The 21,802-nt window shown below is 37.7% G+C and overlaps 1 protein-coding gene across 3 annotated transcripts; it reads right to left on the minus strand.

The window, feature by feature from the left end:
- Positions 1-11,819: 11,819 nt before the first annotated feature.
- LOC107799747 (WEB family protein At3g02930, chloroplastic-like) lies at positions 11,820-18,109 on the minus strand. 3 transcript variants are annotated; one of them, XM_016622892.2, is made up of 4 exons: positions 17,811-18,109; positions 17,359-17,481; positions 15,168-15,369; positions 11,820-14,421 (listed from the first exon to the last, which is right to left on the minus strand). In XM_016622892.2, exons 1-4 carry the CDS (start codon positions 17,825-17,827, stop codon positions 12,133-12,135), a joined length of 2,631 nt encoding a protein of 876 aa, XP_016478378.1. In that variant the 5' UTR covers positions 17,828-18,109; the 3' UTR covers positions 11,820-12,132. The 3 variants fall into 3 exon arrangements, with proteins under 3 accessions (XP_016478378.1, XP_016478377.1, XP_016478379.1); XM_016622891.2 differs by having other exon boundaries at positions 15,168-15,375; positions 17,811-18,028; XM_016622893.2 differs by lacking the exon at positions 17,811-18,109 and adding an exon at positions 17,609-17,748 and having other exon boundaries at positions 15,168-15,375.
- Between the last annotated feature and the right edge of the window lie 3,693 nt (positions 18,110-21,802).

A 21,802-nucleotide genomic window follows, 5' to 3' on the forward strand; every position in this document is an offset into this window, starting at 1 on the left:
GTCCAAGGCCAGTGATTTAAGTCAAGAAAGAACAACATGCGCTTTGGGATTCATGAGAAACACAAAGGTTCAGTACATGTCAATGCAAGAGCACAATGTAACAGATGAATGGTATTGGGTTTGAACGGATCAAAGGTATTTTCTGTGATAAGATTGACAAAGAAAGTGGCTAACCAGTGATAAGCAAAGTCTTCCAAGCAGAAATCAAAGTTAACATGGCAAGTGAAGGAGCAATAGACCTCAAGGCCAAGGCCAGTAGTTTAAGTTAAGAAAGAACAGTATACACACTGAGTGGGTGGCAATTGATGTGCTTTGGGATTCATGTGAGACACAAAGGTTTGGTAAATTTCAGTTCATGAGCAATGCAATAGATAGAGGGTATTGGGTCTGAACGGAGAAGAGCTATTTTCTATGATAAGGATGACAGAGAAAGTGGTTAGCAAGGTCTTCGAGTGGAAGTCAAAGTTATCATGGGAAGTGGAGGAGCAATCGCCCTCAAAGTCAAGGCCACAAACCAACCACCGCATTTTAAACTGACAAGATTTTTCTTTGATTGAAACAGGGGCAGAAAATTTCATTTGTTTCGAAGAAACCCTCCGTAAGGAAAAGCAAGCACCAGACAGGTTTGACCGTAAATTCTCAGGACCCTCCTGAAAAATGGGACCTAGTTTAAAATTCAAAACAACCATGAGTAGAAAAATCTAGCATAAATGTACCCCCAAAAGAATATAAGTTTGGTTTCAAAGTTTGCATGTTTAAGATAAGATTCAATTAGGAGTTTTTAGGACCCTCCTGAATAATGGGATCCAGCTTTAAGATTGCTATTAGATAATAAGATTTAGCGTAAGCTCTGTTGTAGGGTAGTATAATTCAGCCGTAAAAATTGCCACTCTTAAGATAAGACTTGATTTTCATTTTCAGGACCCTCCTGGATAATGGGATATAGTTTTAAGACCTTCTTATATAACAAGATTTAGCAAAAGTCACACCTTTAGAAGATATAATTTAGATTTTAAAACCATTATTTAACTAGGAGTTTTCAGGATCCTCTTGGATAGTGGAATTTAACTTTCAAATTTTTAAAATATTCGGTAACATGATTCAGTTAACACTCACATATGTGCCCAACTACCAAACTGGAGCAGAATATTTTCTTTGTTTTGTCTATTTTGTTGAAATCAGGCACCCACCTAGAGAACAAGGAGAAGCAGTTCGAGTTCAGCAATCTGGCGCCCACCTAGAGAGCAGGGGAATACAGTCAAAGTTTTGGCAATCAGGCGCCCACCTGGAGAGCAAGGGAATACAGTTCAAGTTCAGCAATCAGGCACCCACCTGGAGAACAAGGAGAAGTAGTTCGAGTTCAGCAATCAGGCGCCCACCTGGAGAGCAAGGGAATACAGTTAAAGTTTTGGCAATCAGGCGCCCACCTGGAGAGCAAGGGAATACAGTTCAAGTTCAGCAATCAGGTGCCTACCTGGAGAGCACGGGAATACAGTTCAAATTTTGGCAATCAGGCACCCACCTGGTGAGCAAGGGAATACAGTTCAAGTTTAGCAATCAGGCACCCACCTAGAGAACAAGGAGAAGCAGTTCAAATTCAGCAATCAGGCACCCACCTGGAGAATAAGGAGAAGCAGTTCGAGTTCAGCAATCAGGCTCCCACCTGGAGAGCAAGGGAATACAGTTAAAATTCAGCAATCAGGCGCCCACCTGGAGAGCACGGGAATACAATTCAAGTTTGGCAATCAGGCGGCCACCTGGAGAGCAAGAGAATACAGTTAAAGTTTTGGCAATCAGGCGCCCACCTAGAGAGCACATGAATATAGTTCAATGTTTTGGCAATCAGGCGCCTACCTGGAGAGCACGGGAATACAGTTCAAGTTCAGCAATTAGGCGCCCACCTGGAGAGCACGAGAATACAATTCAAGTTTTAGCAATCAGGCGCCCAACTGGAGAGCACGTGAATACAGTTAAAGTTTTGGCAATCAGGCGCCCACATGGAAAGCACGAGAATGCAGTCCAAATATTGGCAATCAGGCGCCACCTGGAGAATAAGGGAATTCAGTTCAGAATGCAATTCAAGTCAGCAACAAAAAAAACTCACGACAAGAATACGGGACAACAGTCCGAGATGACCAACAGAAGTAGTCTCAATCCAAAATAAAAAGAGGGGAAAAAGAAAAGAAAAAAGATAAGTGAATCCAAAATACAGAAGCAAAGAAAGATGTGAACTGCTCAAGATGTGGTTGAAGTCACAAGCATCACATGTCCGGTTTTGATCCGAAAAGCTGAAGAAGAACGAGCCAGCACCTGCAGCTAACAAGCGCCAAGGTTCAAATCTAAAGTCTGCATGAAGAACCATTCAAGACTCAAGATCAAGCTTCAGAAGACTAATAGATAGGAATCTTGTAACTCATAGTTGACAGGTTTAGCTAGTTTTTCATCTTTTGATTTTTTGATGTAATAACAGGACCACGGACCGGAACCTCGGCGGAATGGCACCTCGACCGGCTCTCCACCTCGGCATACTCTGTCATCTCACTCACCTCTGAACTACACGTGGCATGATTCCTTTATAGCCAAGGATATGTAGGCAGCTCAGATACCAGGGCTCGGTCACATTCCCCTCTCTCTTAGTTTTAGTCTCTCCAAATAAGGGTCGTGTCAAAAAACCTGTCTAGTCGTTCTTTGTCCGAAACTCTTCGCGTTTCCGGTCAAAGAGGGGTAGCTGTAGACATGTGATTTTTGACCCTCCCCAAGATTTTTTATATTTTAGCACGTAAATATTTAATTTAGGCCTAATATAGCTATTTCAATTCATTTTTACTCTTTTACTTTATTTTATTACAAGAAAACAAAAATTACAAAAATAGGTTCATTAAAGTTTTGTAGTCATTTTGAATCTTAAAAAAAATAGTATCGTATTTTTATATTAATATAATATTTGAAAATACCAAAAAATAGGTTTGTTTTAATCGTTAGTTTTATTTTAATAATTATTTTAATAGTAGGATTAATTAATAAATGAGATCGTATTTTTAGTCTCGTTCGCGGGGAAAGAATAAAATTTGGGCTCAAGCGACCCATTTTTTTAAGCCTAATTTCCGGACCTAGCCCATAATTCTTAAGCCCATAATTCCTAGGCCCATACCTCTTAACCTAAAAAACCCTATAAAACTAATCTAAACCTATACACACAAAAAAGAAGGCCGAAGGACGATCAGCAAAAGGGGAATAACGCCTAAAAAAGAACGCCTAGGGATAAAAAGGTCGGACCATCCTCCGTTGAACACAAAAAAGATCTCCCCTTCCCCGATCTGTCTTCTTCTCTAAAGGAAGAAGCCACTTCCATGACTTTTGCTTAAGAAAAAAAGAGACCCCCAAGATCAGCTGCTTTTTAGGATGAAAAACGAGAACAAAACCTACTTAACTTGATCACCTCTAATCTTCAAACCATTAACGACAACCTCCATACCCAAAAACACCCATTCTTAGCCGCCACCCAACTTCCCCAAAATGAAATACTCCCAAAATGTATAGTTATATGTAGCTTTTCATTCCAAAAGAAAAGATTTTTTTTTTACCTTTAGTCTTAGTCCATAGCTTCAAGATCTAGTGAAGATTTCAGAAACGAAATAATGTATATTTGGGGTAGTCATTTCTAAGAAGAAATCGAAATGGAGTAGCTGAGGTGTTCGGGTTCGACTCGAAATTTTCTGGTGCGTGGTCGGAGCCCGAGGTTGCCGACGAGGTTCACGGCTCAAGGTTCAGTCCCTGTTTTGTTTTCCGGTCAGATTCGATTCGCCGGAGTTTGCTGTAACCAAACTAACGTTTAATACAAAGGGTTCAATGGTTGAGGTTCAGTATTCTTCTATACTTAATCTCTTAATCCTAATTAATTTCTCCGAATTAATGTTTTAGCACAACATTTGGCCCTTTCTGCTAATTATTTCATTATAATATTTGATCCATCCTTTATATACCTGTTGTTTTCGTCATTTAAGTTGCTTACAGTGTAGAGATTGTTTACACTATCGCTAGTTTGAACATGTGATTGCAGATTTACAACCTTTGCTAAATACCAAGATATGTGTATAAAGAGATTTGCCTAGAATCACCTGACGAATGCTTTAATTGTGTACTGATTGCCAATTATGTGGGTTATAAGCTTGGACTTTGAATTAGTTTCTTATTTATATGGTTTTGTTACTTTGTCTTTGTTTTAACATGTTGAAGTAGTGATTTAAGTGAATTATTAAATTGGGTAGATGGAAAATTGTAGTTGTTTCTTTCTTGGCAAGGAATAAGAATGGACCATAAGGCGGGTTTTGGACCATGAAGAATCTAGCCAAGTAATAGATCATGTTAGCTAGCCTAATTGCCCCAATAACATCTTGTTCATAAATTTGGCATCACAAAAACCTCAAAGTTTAGGAAGATTAATGAATAGCGTAACTTGCTTTAGGCGCGATTAAATAAATTATCGTGGCTATGGGTACGATTCCCGTGGTATAACCATGATACATAAATTCAAATTCGGGTGTGCATTTCATGTGATCCAAATCCAAATATTAACAACGTTAAATAAAATGTGTCTCGGACTGCGGGTGCATTTCATGTGACGTGGTTCAAGACGTGTTTTAAATAACGTTGCAAGCTTCCTAAAAAATGAATAAAAGCGGTTATAAAGTTAAAATTGAACCATAGGTTAAAACATGTGTTAAAATCAGATAATAGGCCAATTATAACGGTTGAGCGACCGTGCTAGAACCACGGAACTCGGGAATGCCTAACACCTTCTCCCGGGTTAACTTCCTTACCTGGATTTCTATGTTCGCGGGCTGTAAAACAGAGTCAATCTTTTCCTCGATTCGGGATTTGAATCGGTGACTTGGGACACCATAAATTATCCCAAGTGGCGACTCTGAATTTTAATAAATATAATCCATTTCGATTGTCACTTTAAGTTGGAAAAAACTCCCTTATATACCCTTCTCGGGGTAGGTAAAAAGGAGGTGTGACACAAAATATATATAATAATTGGGTTCCAGGCTCGATATTTGAGGCCCAGTAGCACCAAACTATCATTAATATTTATGCGTGTCAAATTCAATTTTTTGATTATTTTGTGTGTGTTTGTTTTATAATTTAAATTCTTAATTTTTAATTATTTGATGGTACAAAGTATATATAACTATTAGATTCCAGGCTCGATATTTGAGGCCCAGTAGCACCAAACTATCATTAATATTTATGCGTGTCAAATTTAATTTTTTGATTATTTAATTGTACACAGTATATATTTTCATCTACCATTATAAGAAATACTTAAACTACATGGATTCTACGTTAAAATACTATACAGTTTACTACGCTAAAAGTTTCTACATTTTACCACGCTAATAAATAAACTAAATATAAACAACAAATATATTTTAATCACATAATATTCACAAAAATACATATAACATACTAGTTTCACAAATAAAACACAAAACGACATGGAAACACTAATATCTAAATTCGGATATTAACATAAAAAATTAAATCTCAATTTTACATTTTTTTAGAACACTAATATCTAAGTCCGGATAAATATAACATATTAGTTTCGCAAATAAAATAAAAAACGACATGGAAACACATTCAATCAACTATTATAAATTATTATACAATTTTGGACATAAAATAAATCGAAATACCTCGATGTAGTGAGTGTTTTGTGTGAAAATTTGTAGACGAAGGCGTTAAACCACAACGATACAATGCTCTACTACGATATGGGACCTACGTTCAATACCTTTTGTGTGACGGGTGGGGCCCACAATTTTTTTTAATTAAAACGAGCAGTGGGAGGGGAGACCAGAAGTAGGGGAATTTTAAAAAAAATGGGGGAAAGGGTTTTGGTCGGGGAAGAAGACGAAGGACAATATTTAAATGGGGGTATAACGTTTTCTTTTCATACGCTATATAGCGTATAATAACAAGACGCTATATATGGCAGTCAAATCGTCAAGTGCTATAGCGTATGAATACAACACGCTATACCTTAACGACAAAAGTTTCCGTTAAGGTATAGCGTATTGTATTGATACGCTATATATAGATATGTATTTTTTTAACACCTATTAAGGTAATTTGAGTCACAAAAAAATATATTTTGGTTCCGGACTCCTATATAGAAGAGCGAGAGAAGCAGGAGAGGGTCGTCATGCCTGCTTGCCTTTCAAGGGCAATTTAGTCATTTCATGCGAAATTATTTTTTGAATAGTCTATTATGTCCTTAAGATTGTTAACTCAGTCGTCTCAGAATATGATTATATAGTAATTTTCATCTAGACAACCTGACATTACCGATTTTCTATAAAATAAATGGGACCCACTTAAATTCATTAAATCACACAATCTTTTGAAAACTATTACTGTAGCACTTCCCTGACCATGTGGGAACCACGGTACTTGCAATTTCAATTACTAAGCTGGCAACTTTTTGCTTTTCTCTAATGTTAAGGTTGTTTGAGGATTTGCTAAATCCAAATATTTAATAAGGAACATATTAATTATCTTAAACATAAAATTTAGAAATGTAAAGATTATGTATAAACCACAATACACAAATTTTAAAATAGGATCAGACGTGCTAAAAGTTTTTCCAGATATAGGACATTTCAATACATAGGTTTTTAAAATCTTTGACAAAATATTTTGCATAGGACATAAAAAAATGTTCCTAGCAATAAGTTTTTAATATATTTGCGTTTCTTTTAATTGTTTTGATATTTTTAATGAATATTTTTCCAAAAAAAAAAAAACTGAAAGAAAAAGGAAACAAGATCTTGAATAGTTTCATACATTAATACACTTAACATTAAAATAATGTATAGTAAAGCACATGAGTACTAATTTGTGATTTATTTAATTTAATCAAGTTGGAATTTCCTTTCGTGTATTCCATTTATCTCAGTTAATTCGAAATAATTAAAAGGAGAGGTTCAGTCAATGCAAATGAGTAATTGTCATGTTTGGCACTTTTCCGATCTTTGGTAGACTCTTTAGGAATTTTCAATAGAAAAATTTATTTGTCCAAAAGTTTGGGGAAGTTTTATATAGCATATATACCAGAAAGTCTCATTTTTCATTAAAAAGGAATACCTCTTTAAACGATCATATTATCCTGACTTGCTATGCTGGGGTATTTTCCTCATAAAACTCAATGTTTTAGAAAAAAGGGGGTTAAATTAGAAGGCTTACCCTCTATGTAATTTAATAATATAATTATTTACCTAGAGTTCATTTGTCCATACCATAATAATACGATTGAACTATTAAAGTAAATTACAATTTCATATGTTAGCATCATTTATTTATCTAACGTTGATTTGCCCAATTACTATCTTGATATTCTTATGTAATTTTACGTTTTTTTGTGTGCTAACTTTGTTTTTCAATTACAGAATATAAAAAATATTGTAACTTATTGTACGCATTTGGATAATATTTACCTGAAATTACAAAATAATATTTGGAAGTTCGGTTATTGTGGATATATAATATTCTACCTAAATAATGTATGTATTAAATTTTAGTTCGTTATTTCAACTTCAAAGATTGAAATAGAGAATTAAAAATTAAAAATTTGCTTGAAAACTATCTCATTGAGTAAAGTTGTTAAATTTTTATCGAATAAAATAATGTAACATAAATAACGACATCTAGTTTTATTATAATAAGTCACATTTTTATAATATAGAGATTATTTGCATTACTAATTAATTGATAAGGTTAGTATAATAGGTATTCCTCTATTATTATTTAAATATGTAGCTCATTGATAATACATATGTACTCTTATTTTAAATTCTATCGCATATAGAATAATACGTCGTACTATAATTTAATCAAGTATTAAGCTTAACATGATCAATGGGGGCTCCAATGTAAGTACGTGATACCATGTGCACATGCTCCGGAAGTATCATCGACGATTCGTCCCACGTGTTAGATTTCAGTTCTGTCCAGTTGGACAAGGATTTGACTTAGGAGTCGGTGACTATTCTAGCCCGGCAGGTTCGTCAGTTGAGGTCGAAAAGTTAACCTTTAGTTCGAGTGCAGTGGAGAGGTCAGCCCATCGAGGAAGCTACCTAGGAGTCCGAGTCGGACATATAGAGTAGATATCCCTACCTTTTCACCAGTCTAGGTACTTTTCTATGTCCGTTCGAGGACGAACAATTATTTTAGATGTGGAGAATGTGATGACCCGATAGGTCATCTTATGTTTTAGAACCCAATTCCGTATTTCGAAACCTTAAATACCTCATTTTAGCCCTCCTTGATTTGCATGAACAGTCGGGACGCGTTTCCGAAAAGTTTTTATATTAAAAAACTGAGAAAATATGACATTTTTGCCTTAAAATCTATTTGAGTTGACTTCGATCAAAGTTTTGAGCAAACGGATCCCTATTCGTGTTTTAACGATCCCGGTGGGTATGTATCATGATTTCGGACTTGGGCGTATGCTCGGAATCGAATTCGAAAGTCCCTAGCCCGAGTTATTAGATTTTGTTGAAATTTAAAAGTTAAAGGCTTAATGAATTTGAAATGTTTGACCAATGATTGACTTTTTGGATATCGGGTCGGTACTTTAGTTCCGAAACCCGTTATAGGACCAATACCATATTTATGACTTGTCTGTCGAATTTGGTGAGAAACAGAGTAGGTTTGACGTGATTCGGATGTCCGGTTGTGAAAATAGAAGTTTAAAAGCTTTCTTGAAAATTTCATTCGATTTGGTGTTCAATTCGTGTAGTTCTAGGTGTTATTTTAGCGATTTGATTGTGCGAGCAAGTTTGTATGATGTTTTTAGACTTGTGTGCATGTTTGGTTTGGAGCCCCGAGGGTTTGGGTGAATTTCGGATAGGCTACGGAGTGAAATTTGAACTTAAAACATTGCTGGTGTGCCTTTAGTTTTTGTTGCAGGCCTCAGACCTCGCAATTGCAAGGTCAGACTTTGCATTTGCGGCCACTGATGGATTCTCATTTGTGAGATACTCATCGCATTTGCGAAGAGTAGCCGGGGAGGCCAGAGTTCACATTTGCGAACAAAACTTCGCATTTGCGAAATGGGGCTGGGGCAAGCAGTGATCGTAATTACGATCAAATGGTCGCAATTGCGGAAGGTCAAAGTTCGCATTTGCGAACGATTCTTCGTATTTGCGAAGAAAGCAGAGATGGGAAGGATTTCACATTTTGATGGTTTCTTCGCATTTTCGGCAGGTCGCAAACGCGACATCTGCAACTGATCAAAATGGGAGTTAGGCGGGATTTTTGTTCATTCTCTCTAATTTTTAAACTTAAGAACCCTAAGGGCGATTTTTCAAAGGACTCTTCTTCCCCAAATCATCGGTAAGTGATTCTGAACTAGTTTCTTTCAATCTTTCACTATATTTCCTAAGATTTCAACCAAAAATCTTGTATTTTCATAGTAAAAATTTGGGGTTTGGGTAGAAATAGGAATTTTTGTAAAATAGGGATTTAGACCTCAAATTGAGGTCAGATTCCAAAACTAATTACATAACTGGGCTCAGAGATGAATGTGTAATTGAGTTTTGATCCAAATTTCGGGTTTGGACCAAGTGGGCCCGGGAGTTGATTTTTGTTGACTTTTTCAATAGTGAGCTAAATTGAATCTTTTGCAATCATGGGTGATTCCTAAGACTTATTTTGAATCGTATGATTGGTAATTTGCTAGATATTGTTGGTTCGGAGGCTTGTTTGAAAGGCAAAGGTGTGGTTGAGCTTTGAGTAATTTTAAGAGCGAGGTAAGTGTTGTGTCTAACCTTGGCTTAAGGGAATTAGAAACCCTCGGACTATGTGCTATGTGATTCTCATGTGAGCGGCGTATATGCAAGGTGATGAGTGCTTATACGCCGTCGAATTATCCGTTTTCCCTGATTTTCTATTTTTCCTTAATTATTTCCTTCTCTGCCTTAACTGTTGTACGCTCTAAATGCTTTCCGTGCTTAACTGCTATCTGTTAATCAATATCTTCTCCTCTTAATGACGTTAGCTCTTTTCATAGCTTCATGATTCCCCGCTATTTGCTTAAATTGACTTATTTGCACCTTCTAATTGTTAATTACTGGATTGGTCTCGCTATGTAGTATTACTTGTGTAGATTCCTATGTTGTTCAAGGTTTTCTTTTTGGTTCACTTTGGTATTTATTGATCGTAAAGGTTTTTGTGGTTTGAACTGTTGATTTGATTTTGCACATTAAGTATTTGGTACTGATATAGTGGGATCGGGCTGCACGCCGCTGTAGGTGTAATAAGGGTGGATTGATATGGTAGAATAATGGTGAATTCATACTATACGGTGGGATTGGGTTGCACGCCGCAACAGGTGTAATAAGGATGGATTGATATGGTGAAATAAGGGTGAATTATGATACTAATATTGATATATGGTGGGATCGGGTTGCGCGCCACAACATATTTATATATTATCGCTATTGTTGATGTTATTACGATAAAGTAATGTAGGATTTTATGTTGTACGGTGGGATCAGGTTGCGCACCGCAACAACCTATGTATTTCTATTTCCTTGAGTTGTGTTGGTTTTCGGTATTGTTATTTGAAATTCTAAAGATTGGTAATTCTGGACGACACTGGTTCATTTCTTGAGGCTGTGGTTATTTTTTTCAGTTGACTATTAAATCTTGTTCTATATTTTCATTATCTGTCATTATTATATATTGCGTACAAGTGTGTAGTGTAGGTGATCCACCTTAGCCTCGTCACTACTTCGTCGAGGTTAGGCTCGGCACTTACAGAGTACATGTGGTCGGTTGTATTCATACTATACTTTGCACTTTTTGTGCAGATTTTGGACTCGGTCCCAGCGGCGGCTACTAGTGAGCTCGAATTGGACAGCCTGCGGAGACTTGAGGTACAACTGCTCAGCGCTCGCAGCTCCTGGAGTCCCCTTCTTTGTTTTTATTTAGCTGTGTATCTTCTTTTCAGACAGCTTTATGTTATTCAGACCTTGTATGTACTATTCTAGTAGCTCGTGTACTTGTGACACCGGGTTCAGGGATATATTAAACGTTTGGCTGTTTTAGCTCCCGCATTATTTACTTTGGATTATTGCAATTAAATCAGTTCTTCTTCATTATTCAATTTTAAATTGTCAAAAAGGATAAATTGTTCTAATGTTGGCTTGCTTAGCAAGTGAAATGTTAGGTGCCATCACGGTCCAGACGGCGGGAATTCCAGGTCATGACACTTATTGCTACTTGTTATACGATCAACCAAACATTATACGTATTGGTTTTCTTGAGGGATCATATGTTAGAATTCTTTTGATAATACAACCAACCAAACAGCCCCTAACTGCAAATTTCATTTTGCCCCTATTAAATCAGCTTATTACATCCTCAAATTTCAACTTCTTATTTGACTAGTCACAGACTTAATGTCAAAATTAAAATTAACGCTAGCATCACAAGAGGGAAGTTGAACAAAAAATTTCTCTAAGCTTGTCTTGTTAATGATGCATTTCAAAGTTGCGAGAGAAAATGGTTGAGAAAAGTATTTATTGATATAATAGATCTATCTTTTCATATTTTATTATTGCGGCAATTTTCTGGCTGTCCAGCAAACCCAAGAGAAATTCAGTTGACAATCATCTTTCAAGTTAGCAGATTCAAGTGTTGAACACAAATAATAATTTAACATTAGTAGTTTAACTAATTAGATGTTCCATAAAAATAAAAACAAAAACTAAGGGTCCATTTCTAGATGAAACCAAACTAAAGTATACTTGAATATGCATTTCTTCTTTCATGTAAATTAGAAACCAAAGGTACCCAGAAAAGAACAAAGCTGGAAAAGAATGATATCAAATGTGAAGGATACTCCTAAATTGAAAATAAAATTCAGAAACACAACTCTCCAAATAATAAGAACAAAAAACTAAAGATGATAGAGAAAGTCTTTTGTTCTTATGTAAGCCCCCAATTTGAAATATGAATAAATAAGAAAAGAGAAGCTAAAAAATTTAAGAAAACATTATGCAGTCCAAATGCTTACTCTTTACTACTATACCTCTCTACATGTTAGGCAGAAAGCAGCTGTTACTTCTGGCTGCTGGTGCTTTTCTTCTTCAGTAGGCTTCCAAATTTGTGAAACAAAGGTTTCTTCTTCTTCTGGCTTTGCTGCTTAGTAGGAGATGTGCCACCACTCTCATGGTTTTCCTTTGAAGATAACCCGTTTATCTGGTCACAACTCTCTCCACCATTATTAGCCGTTAATTCTGATTCTTGAGAGAAGTCTTTGTCCCAAATCTTGCAGCTTTCCGACATTTTACGCTCACTTTCTGCTACATTATCATCTTCCTTTTCTTTGCTCACAAACTCTCTTAGTCCTCCATTTGAATTCTGTACTACTATAGAGGCCTTAAGAGCTTCATCATGTGAGGTGGTGTTGACATCTTCAGGTTTTTCTTCAACATGTTGCTCAGATTGGTAAGGTGGAAGTTCCATCTTAGCCTTCTCTACTCTTCCCTCTCCGTTTTGTTCAGAAAATGTCACTACTCTTGGGAGCATATCGTTGTCGCTATCAGAAAGCTCTCCACTTGCTTCAGGTTGCTTTTTGGCTAATGATCCTTCAAGCAACAAGGACAACTCCTCAACTTTCTTCAATGACGCAGCTTCTCTACTTCGAAGCTCCTCATTTTCGCGAACAATATTCTGCATTTCATCTTCTTTGTCTATTATACATTCCTTCAACCTCATGCTCTCATCCTTTGCTTCGCCAAGAACCTCCTTTAAATAGGTTACCTCAGATTCAGCTTCCTTTAGGGAATTCTTCAAATGAGCTTCTTCATCTTTTTTGGCAGAAGCTTCTTCCTCAGCATCTTTTAGCAGATTTACCAGTCGGCTTATTTCTTTTTCCATTGAAGAATTTTCTTCTTCGGTTTTCTTCATGCAACTCATCAAATGAAGCTCCTTTTCCTCCCACTCAGCCTTCAATTTCAGGTGCTCATCCTTAGATTGTTCAATCGAAATGGTGAGAAAATCAAATTTCTCTTTTGCTTCGTCAAGCATGTCTTCATACTTCTCCTCTGTTGCTTTCAGTACCAACTTCAAATCTTCAAGTTGTGTTTCATAATGTTGATGTTCATCTTGGCTAGACAACAGCCTTTCTTTGGCTTCTCTTGCCTCTGTAGAAACCTCATGCAGAGCTGACACCATACTTTCCATTGCCTTCTTACTTTTTTCATCCTCCTCCTTGGAGCTTTCCAAATCATTTATAAGTCTGTTTTTTTCTTCTAATAGGATTTGAACACTAGCTGCTGCTTGTTTCTCATTCTCCATATCCTGAATCTTCTCCTCTTTCACTATTTCAAGATCAGATATAAGAGAATCAACCTTCTTCCTCATCTCAGAAGCCTCTTCCTTGGCCATTTGAGCACGATGTTCTGATTCCTCAAGATCGCCTTTCTGCCTTGCCATTGACATCTCCGCTATGCCCAAATTCTCCTTGAGACATGCAATCTCAGATTCTGCATCATTCAATGAATCTTTGCTTGCTTCCAGTTGTTTCATGACCGACTCCAGAGTTACTGATGCAGATCTCTCCAAATGATGCGCTTCATCAGCCTGAACCTCTAAATCTTCAACCTTCTTCTTCCACTCCTCTATCAGATTATGTGCGTAAGATTCAGCCATCTTAGCAGCCTCTAAATCGACATTAAGTTGCTTCAGCATAGCTTCTTTTTCCACCACTTTAGCTTCATAAGTTTTTGCTCTCTCTAGTTCTTCTTTCAGCGTCTCCACCTCATGTTTGAGATCTTCCACCAGCTTATTCTTCTCACGAATCTCTGTTTCATTCCAGGAGTTCCCGGAATCAAGTAAAGATCTCATTCTCACTAACTCGGTGGAGAGGATTTCCACCTTCTCTGCATGCATATCAGCAATTTTTGTGGCATCCTCAGCACTGCTAAGCGCCTGATTTTTGACATCACAAGCCATGGCCAATTCACGCTTTGCCCGTTGAAGTTCCTGTGTGGCAGAGAGGAGAGCAGCCACATCCACAGCATGTTGGTTCCTAACAGCTTCGATCTCCTTCTGCCATTCCTCTTCTTTCTTTTGAGCAGCTTCAATCCCCACCTGTTCCATCTCAACAGCACGAAATGTTTCAACTTCAGAGTTCTCTTCAGCTTGCTTTCGAGCTACCAAAGCTTCTCTCAGCTTCTCATTAGATTCCTCAGCGAATTTCTGAGCTTCCTTCATTTCTTCAAGAACTTGGACTTTTTCCTTTTCAACCAAAGCCAACTTCTCCTTGGCCTTCTTAAGACCTTCTTGAGCAACATTTAATTCAGCTTGCAGTTCTAATGGTTTCAGTATCCGTTTAGGCTTTTTCTATATGATCAAAGTCAAACAGTTATCTAAATTAGAATGCATAAGTTCAAGAAGATAAAAGTTTCATCGAGACACAAAAACCAATTCAAATTTTGTAATACTTCTTCCGTTCCAATTTATGTGAACCTATTTGACTGGGCATGGAGGGAAGGATGTCGAGGGTCTATTTGGAAACAGCCTCTCTACCCCAGCGTAGGGGTAAAGTTTGCGTACACACTACCCTCCCCAGACCCCACTAAGTGGGATTATACTGGGTTGTTGTTGTTGTTGTTTGACTGGACATGGAGTTTAAGAAAAAATGAAACTTTTGGAATTTGTGGTCCTAAACAAGTCAAAAAGGAGCCCAGAGTATTTGTGTGGTTATAAAAGCTTCTCATTAAGGGTAGAATTGTAAGTTTAAGCTAAATTGTTACCAAATTTAGAAAGGGGTCATTCTTTTTGGAACGGACCAAAAAGGAAATAGGTTCACATAAATTGTAATGGAGGGAGTAACATTCTTTATTACGACGAAGACTAGCTTTGCTGTAGGAATCACTGTTGGAAAACTAACTAATCACAATAACAAGTCCATACAGAATATCAGAATCTGTGCTTTAGTAGAAATATGTCACAACACGGCCAAGGCAACGCAACTCAAGTCACATCTCCTTAGTTTCATTTTAAAAGAAAAGGGCTGGACAAACAAGTAATGAAATGCAGTTAATAGAAGTACATACATAATATAAAGTGGATTTTGTGAAACTCACATCAGGTAGTGTACTGAGCTTAGAGGACTGCCGTTCCACAGAAAGCTTAGAAATAGCTGATATAGCAGAGTTATCAACACAACGACGTGAATTTTGCAAGGGAGAGAGTGAATCAGCATCAGATTTAGCTATTCCCCTGCTCACTCTATTGATCCGAGGAGTCGATGGTGTTGAATTACTAGGAGTTCCATTTGGAGTTGATCTGGTGCTAGTTCAAATATACAACAATTAGGTAAACCAGATACTCGAAGCAATTAAAAAAACGCAAGATCACAATATCAACCCGCCACCCTCCTCCAAGCGTCCAGTTATTGAAATGCAAACAAATTTAGATGGATCCAAGTCAAAATACACCATCCGAGCTATCTCTTTCTCCTTTTTCTTTTCTTCTTTTTACATTTTGGCGGCATTAGCAAGAAAGAAGCGGATGCACCAGAAATTAGGCCAAATTGCGTGCAACTTTAGAACCTTAGATCAAACTAGATACCACAACAATCTCACGTAAATATGATCCAGCATGCAAGAAGGCAATCAAGCATATCAAGGCACTATTCAAGTACAAGGTGCACAATACGGACAAGGGAATCAGAAAGGAAGCTATTTTCTGGAAAGAGGGCCGGTTACAGTCCTAGGGTACCTCTTCCTATAGTGTAATACGATTCATTAGACATTTGTATTATTAGTGGCAGTTCCATAAAGTCTCAGTTTTCAGCGCATTGGGATGCTTGGAAGGTCGTCATTTCATGGCATTGGGTACTTACTGACAGACCTAATGGGAGGGAGAAATGTTTCTTGTGAAGTTGGACGTATGAAATTTTCTCAAAAGAGAAATGCAGGTTCATGCGCCAAATTTAGAGGCGAATTCAGGATTTTAAATCTTTCTATAGAGTACTAGTTTGTGGTGACGTAATATAAATATGTATATATTTTCTTAAAAATTGTTCAGCTGATAAAAAGATAGTATTTGGCCGCACTCACTGCCAAATACTACATTCCTCCCTGGCTAAGATGGAAAACTCTTAAGCCGCAAGTTGCAACATAACAAGAAAATATGCTAAGAAAAGTTTAAGATGAATAGTAGTCACTGTTGCGGAAGCCAAATGTATATAGTGTGAATAAGTCACAACTACTATACCAAAAATTATGACAGCCACCAAATAATAAATAAGACAATAAAACAACAATAAAGGGAACACCAGAATTTACGAGGTTCGGCTAATTTTGCCTACTCCTCGGACACAACCAATATTTTATTTCACTCCAAAAATACAAGTGAAATAATACTAAAGAGAGAAGATACAAATGCCTTAAACAGATGAGAAGGCAAATGAGAGGTGTGTTTAAATCCTAAACATTAAGCCTTCTTTTATAGGGGAAAATCCCCCAACCCTTCTTTTCCCACCGATGTGGGACAAACATTTTGCCAATTTCAACAGTCACTAGGATTTAGTACAATATCCTCACACCTACAATTAATTAATGCATCATGTATTTGCTCTGTTTGCTCCTGGCACATTAAATTATTGATTTCTTTAAAGTTTGAACACCCTTGACCAGATTCCTGGCTACGCTATTGGTTATAGATAGTGGCGGAGCTAGAATTTTTACTAAGAGGAGTCAAAATATAAAGAAGTAAACTTACGAAGAAGATAAGGATATTCAACATATATACATATATATCAGAACAACCCATAAGCTTCGCCTCATGGAAAAAAGTGGCTTCGCCTCTGGTTACATATGCTTCAAAAGCAGTTAAAAATGCAGAACAACCCACAGTTTAGGATCAAAGAAAAAGGACCCATGTCACATCCATCAGAACTTACTTGGATTTGGTGGACATGATGGTGGAAGGCGGGATTTTCCAGGAGACGAGAAAGAAGTACTACCAATTACAACTTAATAAACAAGAATGCTACTTTATCAACAAAAGGAAACAAAAAGCTTATGAGACAATATCAAGATTTCACAATATTGGTACTATTAGCAGTAGGAGAATAACATTAGATGGTTAGAACGGATTGAATTAAGGGATGAATTTACAGAGAAAATCATTTGGGTTGGTGATCTTCCGCCTACAGCGTGGGCATACTAAAGTAGTTAGCACTTCCTCTAATACCAGTTTCAGCTTTCTAATTGCAAGGAGAAATTTTACATTTAAGGTTTCACTTAAATAATAAGTAGAGGAAAGTACCTATTACGTGAATTATGAAAAGGAGAGGGTGAATGAGCATCAGATTTAGCTATTCCCCTGCTCACCCTACTCATCCGAGGAGTTGATGGTGTTGAATTGCTCGGAGTTCCATTTGGAGTTGATCTGGTGCAAGTTCAAATATGCATCAATTAGATAAACCAGATACTCGAAGCAATTCAAAAACGCAAGATCACACTATTGTTATCAAAATGCAAAGAAATTTAGAAGGATCCAAGCCAAAGTTAGAAACCTTTTATCAAAATACAGTTAGCCATTCTGTCTTCTTTCTTCTTTATTGCTTTTTAACAGCATTAGCAAGAAAGAGGCGGTTGCACCAGAAAATCAGACCAAGTTTTAGATGATCCAGAATGCAACAAGGCATTCAAGCACAACAGCAGTTACACGATTTAAGATCAATAAAAATAACCCATATCAGATTCATGGGAACTTACTTGGATTTGGCAGACATGTTGGCTGATTTTTCCAGCAGATAAAGAAACAAGAATGCTACTTTATCTAAAGAGAACACAACACATGCTGCTAAATTGCTGACATTGTCCTCGTGGCTTGTAAAATATCACAGCAGTGGTACTATTAAGACACATGGGTACAGCTGATGAAATATTTACAGAGAAAATCATCTAGGTTGGTCATCTTCTTTCTCCAGAGTGGTATACAAGTTACTTGGTACTTTTTCTATATCAGTTAGCAGCTTTTGAATTGCAAGGAGGAATTTACAAGGCTACCCATGCTGAATGAGAGAAAAGAGGTGTTTTCCTTTGGCAGCAGGGGTAGTAGTGTCAAAATAAGACCTTGTGAATCCATATATAATCTATCTCCTTTTTTCCAGCTGAATAAAGATGGAGAATGGGTCAGGCAGGTTTGCTGTTGTTTTCAGACGTCTATTTCTATAATATGCTTACTTTTCTTTTACAGAAAGGCAAAGATAGTCTTACAGATCGTTAACCAACTTTATTTTTTAATTGATCATCACCTCTCTCACTATCTTCATGATTATTCTTAACTCTTGACTCTTTTTATTTAAACTTATGCAAATGTGTTAATACGATGGGACAGTAATCCTTCATGTCCCTACAGCAAAGCAGATAAAAGTCAGGAAGAATAGAAGCTTCATGTTTACGTTTCATGCATTTTCGCCTAAAAAATAGTTTTAAGGATAATTACCAATAATAGTTCATAATAATTGAGATTGATAACCAGAAAAATAAGGTAAATAAACTGTTACTATACATTATTTAAGTTAATTTGAAACTTATTTACCCTAAATATTAAAATTTTAACTTAATTACAAGTTGATATACAAATTTGTCAATTATATACAAAATAATGTATTAAAATCGAATCTTCCCTATTTTCTCTCCTCTTCTTCCTCGGCCAAATTCAAACAATCAAACATCTTCAAACTTTGTCAGTCAGCATCCATTCAATCTTTTCCTCCCCAAATCAGTGGCATCACCTAATGCACAATTGCATTACTGTATAGGGTAAAATCGATTCACATTAAATACTCGAATAACATGATGACACGTGAAATCGAGGAAAAGCGGAAGACAAAGCAAATGGAAGTCAATACCAAAGGCAACAACTTCGGTTGACATCGGGTAGACCCCGATGAGAACATTATCAACGGGGGCAAACAAATATTTGCCACCAGATGACATTCAATGACGAATACTCCTCAACATTAAATACACATCCGTTACAGATAATTTTGACATTTATAGCCTGTCGTTGCATATTCATCAATGGCCATCATTTGTCATTTAAGAGGGGCTTGATCCTAGGACCTTGTTCCCTAGATTTAGCGATAAATAGTGACTTCAATAGCCATTGCAAGACATGAAATTATGCTAAATAATTTCAAGCTTATGCAATAGCCATTTAGAAGCTTATGCTACACGTTGTTCCAAGCTAAATAATACTTTATTTTCTGTCTATCAATATTCTTATTGCTGCCTTTGGAAGCCTTATTCCCGGAACCAAGTTGTGTGCTATATTATCTTGATTTCAACGTTAAGTCTTGCATTTTATTTAATTTTCTAATTATTTTTGGGATCAAATCGATTCGCTTGTCTATAACTCACGCTATAAATTCAACTGTACCGTTTTACGGGTAAATAGTTTAGCGCCTACTGTGGGGCCTAGATAGTTGCGTGAGCGAGTTGATCCCTATATCTATTACTAATCTGTTTGATTCATTGTTTCTTAGCAAAAATAGTAAAAAGATGGCAGATAATGATGTCAACATCGCACACAACGTTGAGGCACAAGAAAATACGACTCAACACGAGGATTCGATCAGTGACACTCGCAATGAGGAGGATGTAGCCACGACGGTTCATAGTGGGCGGTATCCCCGACACGTACGTGAGGCGACTCCTGATAACGCTAAAGACGAGCACGTTATAAAAATGGTGAGGATCCTGAGAGAACAACAAAAAGCTATCATGGGCCTTCTCTCACGGTAAGACCAGGCCATGACATAATTGAGGAAAGTGTTGTCGGGTGCCTACAATGCGAATGGAAGAGGTTCAATCCCTTCTGGTGCTCCCGCAAATCAAATAACGCAAAAGGTTAATAATAACGCCTCGAGGGGTGAGGTCGGCTTCGATGGGGCCATGGGGATCGTCGGCAGATCTAGCAACAATAACAGTAGTGATCCTTTCACAACCAAGCTCATGCGGTTTATCAGGGAAATAAATGCTCGAATGGACCAAATTTCGGGCGCTCCACCAGTGCTGGAGGGCCCGAACTCAAAGAAATACACTCATTTTCCGTTCAAACCGAACGCAGCACCAGAGTTGATTTCGAAGCGTTTCAAAATTCCATACATATCAAAATATGATGGGACCTCGGATCTTCCAAAGCACATCACTACCTATACAATGGCGATAAAAGAAAATGATTTAGCTCTACATGAGATTGAGTCGGTCCTGCTGAAGAAGTTTGGAGAAATCCTCATGAAGGGAGCCCTGACATGGTATTTACTTTTACTTGAGCTCTCAATAGATTCTTTTGAGATGCTCGCGAATTCTTTAATCAAGGCCCATGCCGGGGCCAGGAAGATACAGGCCAAGAAGGCCGACATATTTAGAATTGCGCAAGGAGAGTTCGAATTGTTGCGTGAGTTCGTGATCAAGTTTCAGAAAGAAAGGATGTTGCTACCAATCGTGCCGAATGAATGAGCAACTGAGGCATTTACTAAGGGGCTGAACCCGAGGAGCTCTGACGCCTCCTATAAACTGAAAGAAAGCCTGCTCGTGTTCCATGTGACTACATGGGCAGATGTCCATAACTATTATGGGTCAAATATAAGAATAGATGATGATCAGCTCGGGTTACCAGCATCGACCAAGGGTGGGGATCGAGAAAAGAACAGAGCAAATCAAAGGACGATTTTGATGGAGATCGGCGATCTTCGAATGGCTGGGTTTTTCCCTACGATAGGGCCAAAAGATGCGACAGAGGATTCCGGTCAGCGGATAGGTTCGTTCTCGATAGCGGAACTGACCGTGGCAGGTCATGACAAGATAAAGAGATGCCGGGTTCCCAGGATTCCACCTTTCCCAAATTGTCCGAGTACAATTTCAGTGTCAGCATAGTAGAGTTGGTATCGACGATGAGGAACATTAAGGAAATACGGTTCTGAGGCGATGAGATCCGATCCCAGCCAGAGGGATCCTAATCTTTGGTGGGAGCATCATGGGACTAACGGCCACCGGACTGGGGACTGCCGACATCTGTGCGAGGAGGTGGCGATGTTGCTAAAAATGGCCATCTCAGAGAGTTCTTAAGCGATCGGGCTAAAAATAACTACGGCCACAACCAAGACAACATAGAGCCCTCAAAGATAGAAGAAGATCTTCCTCGACTAACGATCAACATGATTTTCAAGGGGAGCGGGGGGAACGAGATTAACAGTGTACCTTTTTGGGAGCAAAAAAGACAAAAGTATCAGTGACTCATAGCAAGAGACTCTGGCAAGTCGCCGAGGAAGATATCACCTTCATAGAGGAGGACACCGTTGGACTTCTACTACCGCACAATGATGCCCTGGTAATTTCTCTAACGTTCTAGATTTTAAAATTAAACGTGTTTTGGTGGACCTAGAAAATTCAACCAATATCATTCAATGGAGAGTGTTGGAGCAAGCCAAGCAAACCGGAAGCATTGTTCAGGCCACAAACCTCCTCGCCAAGTTCAACTTAGCAAGTGTGACAACCCGATGGGAGATCCTGCTGCCCACAAACGCCGAAGGGGTCATGAAAACTACCTTGTTTGAAATAGTAGATGGCAACATGGGCTATAATTCTTGGCAGACCATGACTACATGAGATGAAGGTTGTACCATCAACATATCACCAAATTCTGATTCCCAACTCCAGAAGGAATCAAACAAATAAGAGGAGATCAACCAACGACA

This window comes from Nicotiana tabacum, chromosome 8 (assembly GCF_000715075.1).
Source record: "Nicotiana tabacum cultivar K326 chromosome 8, ASM71507v2, whole genome shotgun sequence".
NCBI lineage: Eukaryota > Viridiplantae > Streptophyta > Magnoliopsida > Solanales > Solanaceae > Nicotiana > Nicotiana tabacum.

Excerpts from the sequence above, each read along its gene's own strand:
- LOC107799747 (XM_016622891.2), bottom strand. Across the intron at positions 15,376-17,358 it reads TTTCATAATTCACGTAATAG|CACCAGATCAACTCCAAATG; the intron begins GTACTTTCCTCT and ends TATTTGAACTAG. Across the intron at positions 14,422-15,167 it reads AGCTCAGTACACTACCTGAT|AAAAAGCCTAAACGGATACT; the intron begins GTGAGTTTCACA and ends TTGATCATATAG.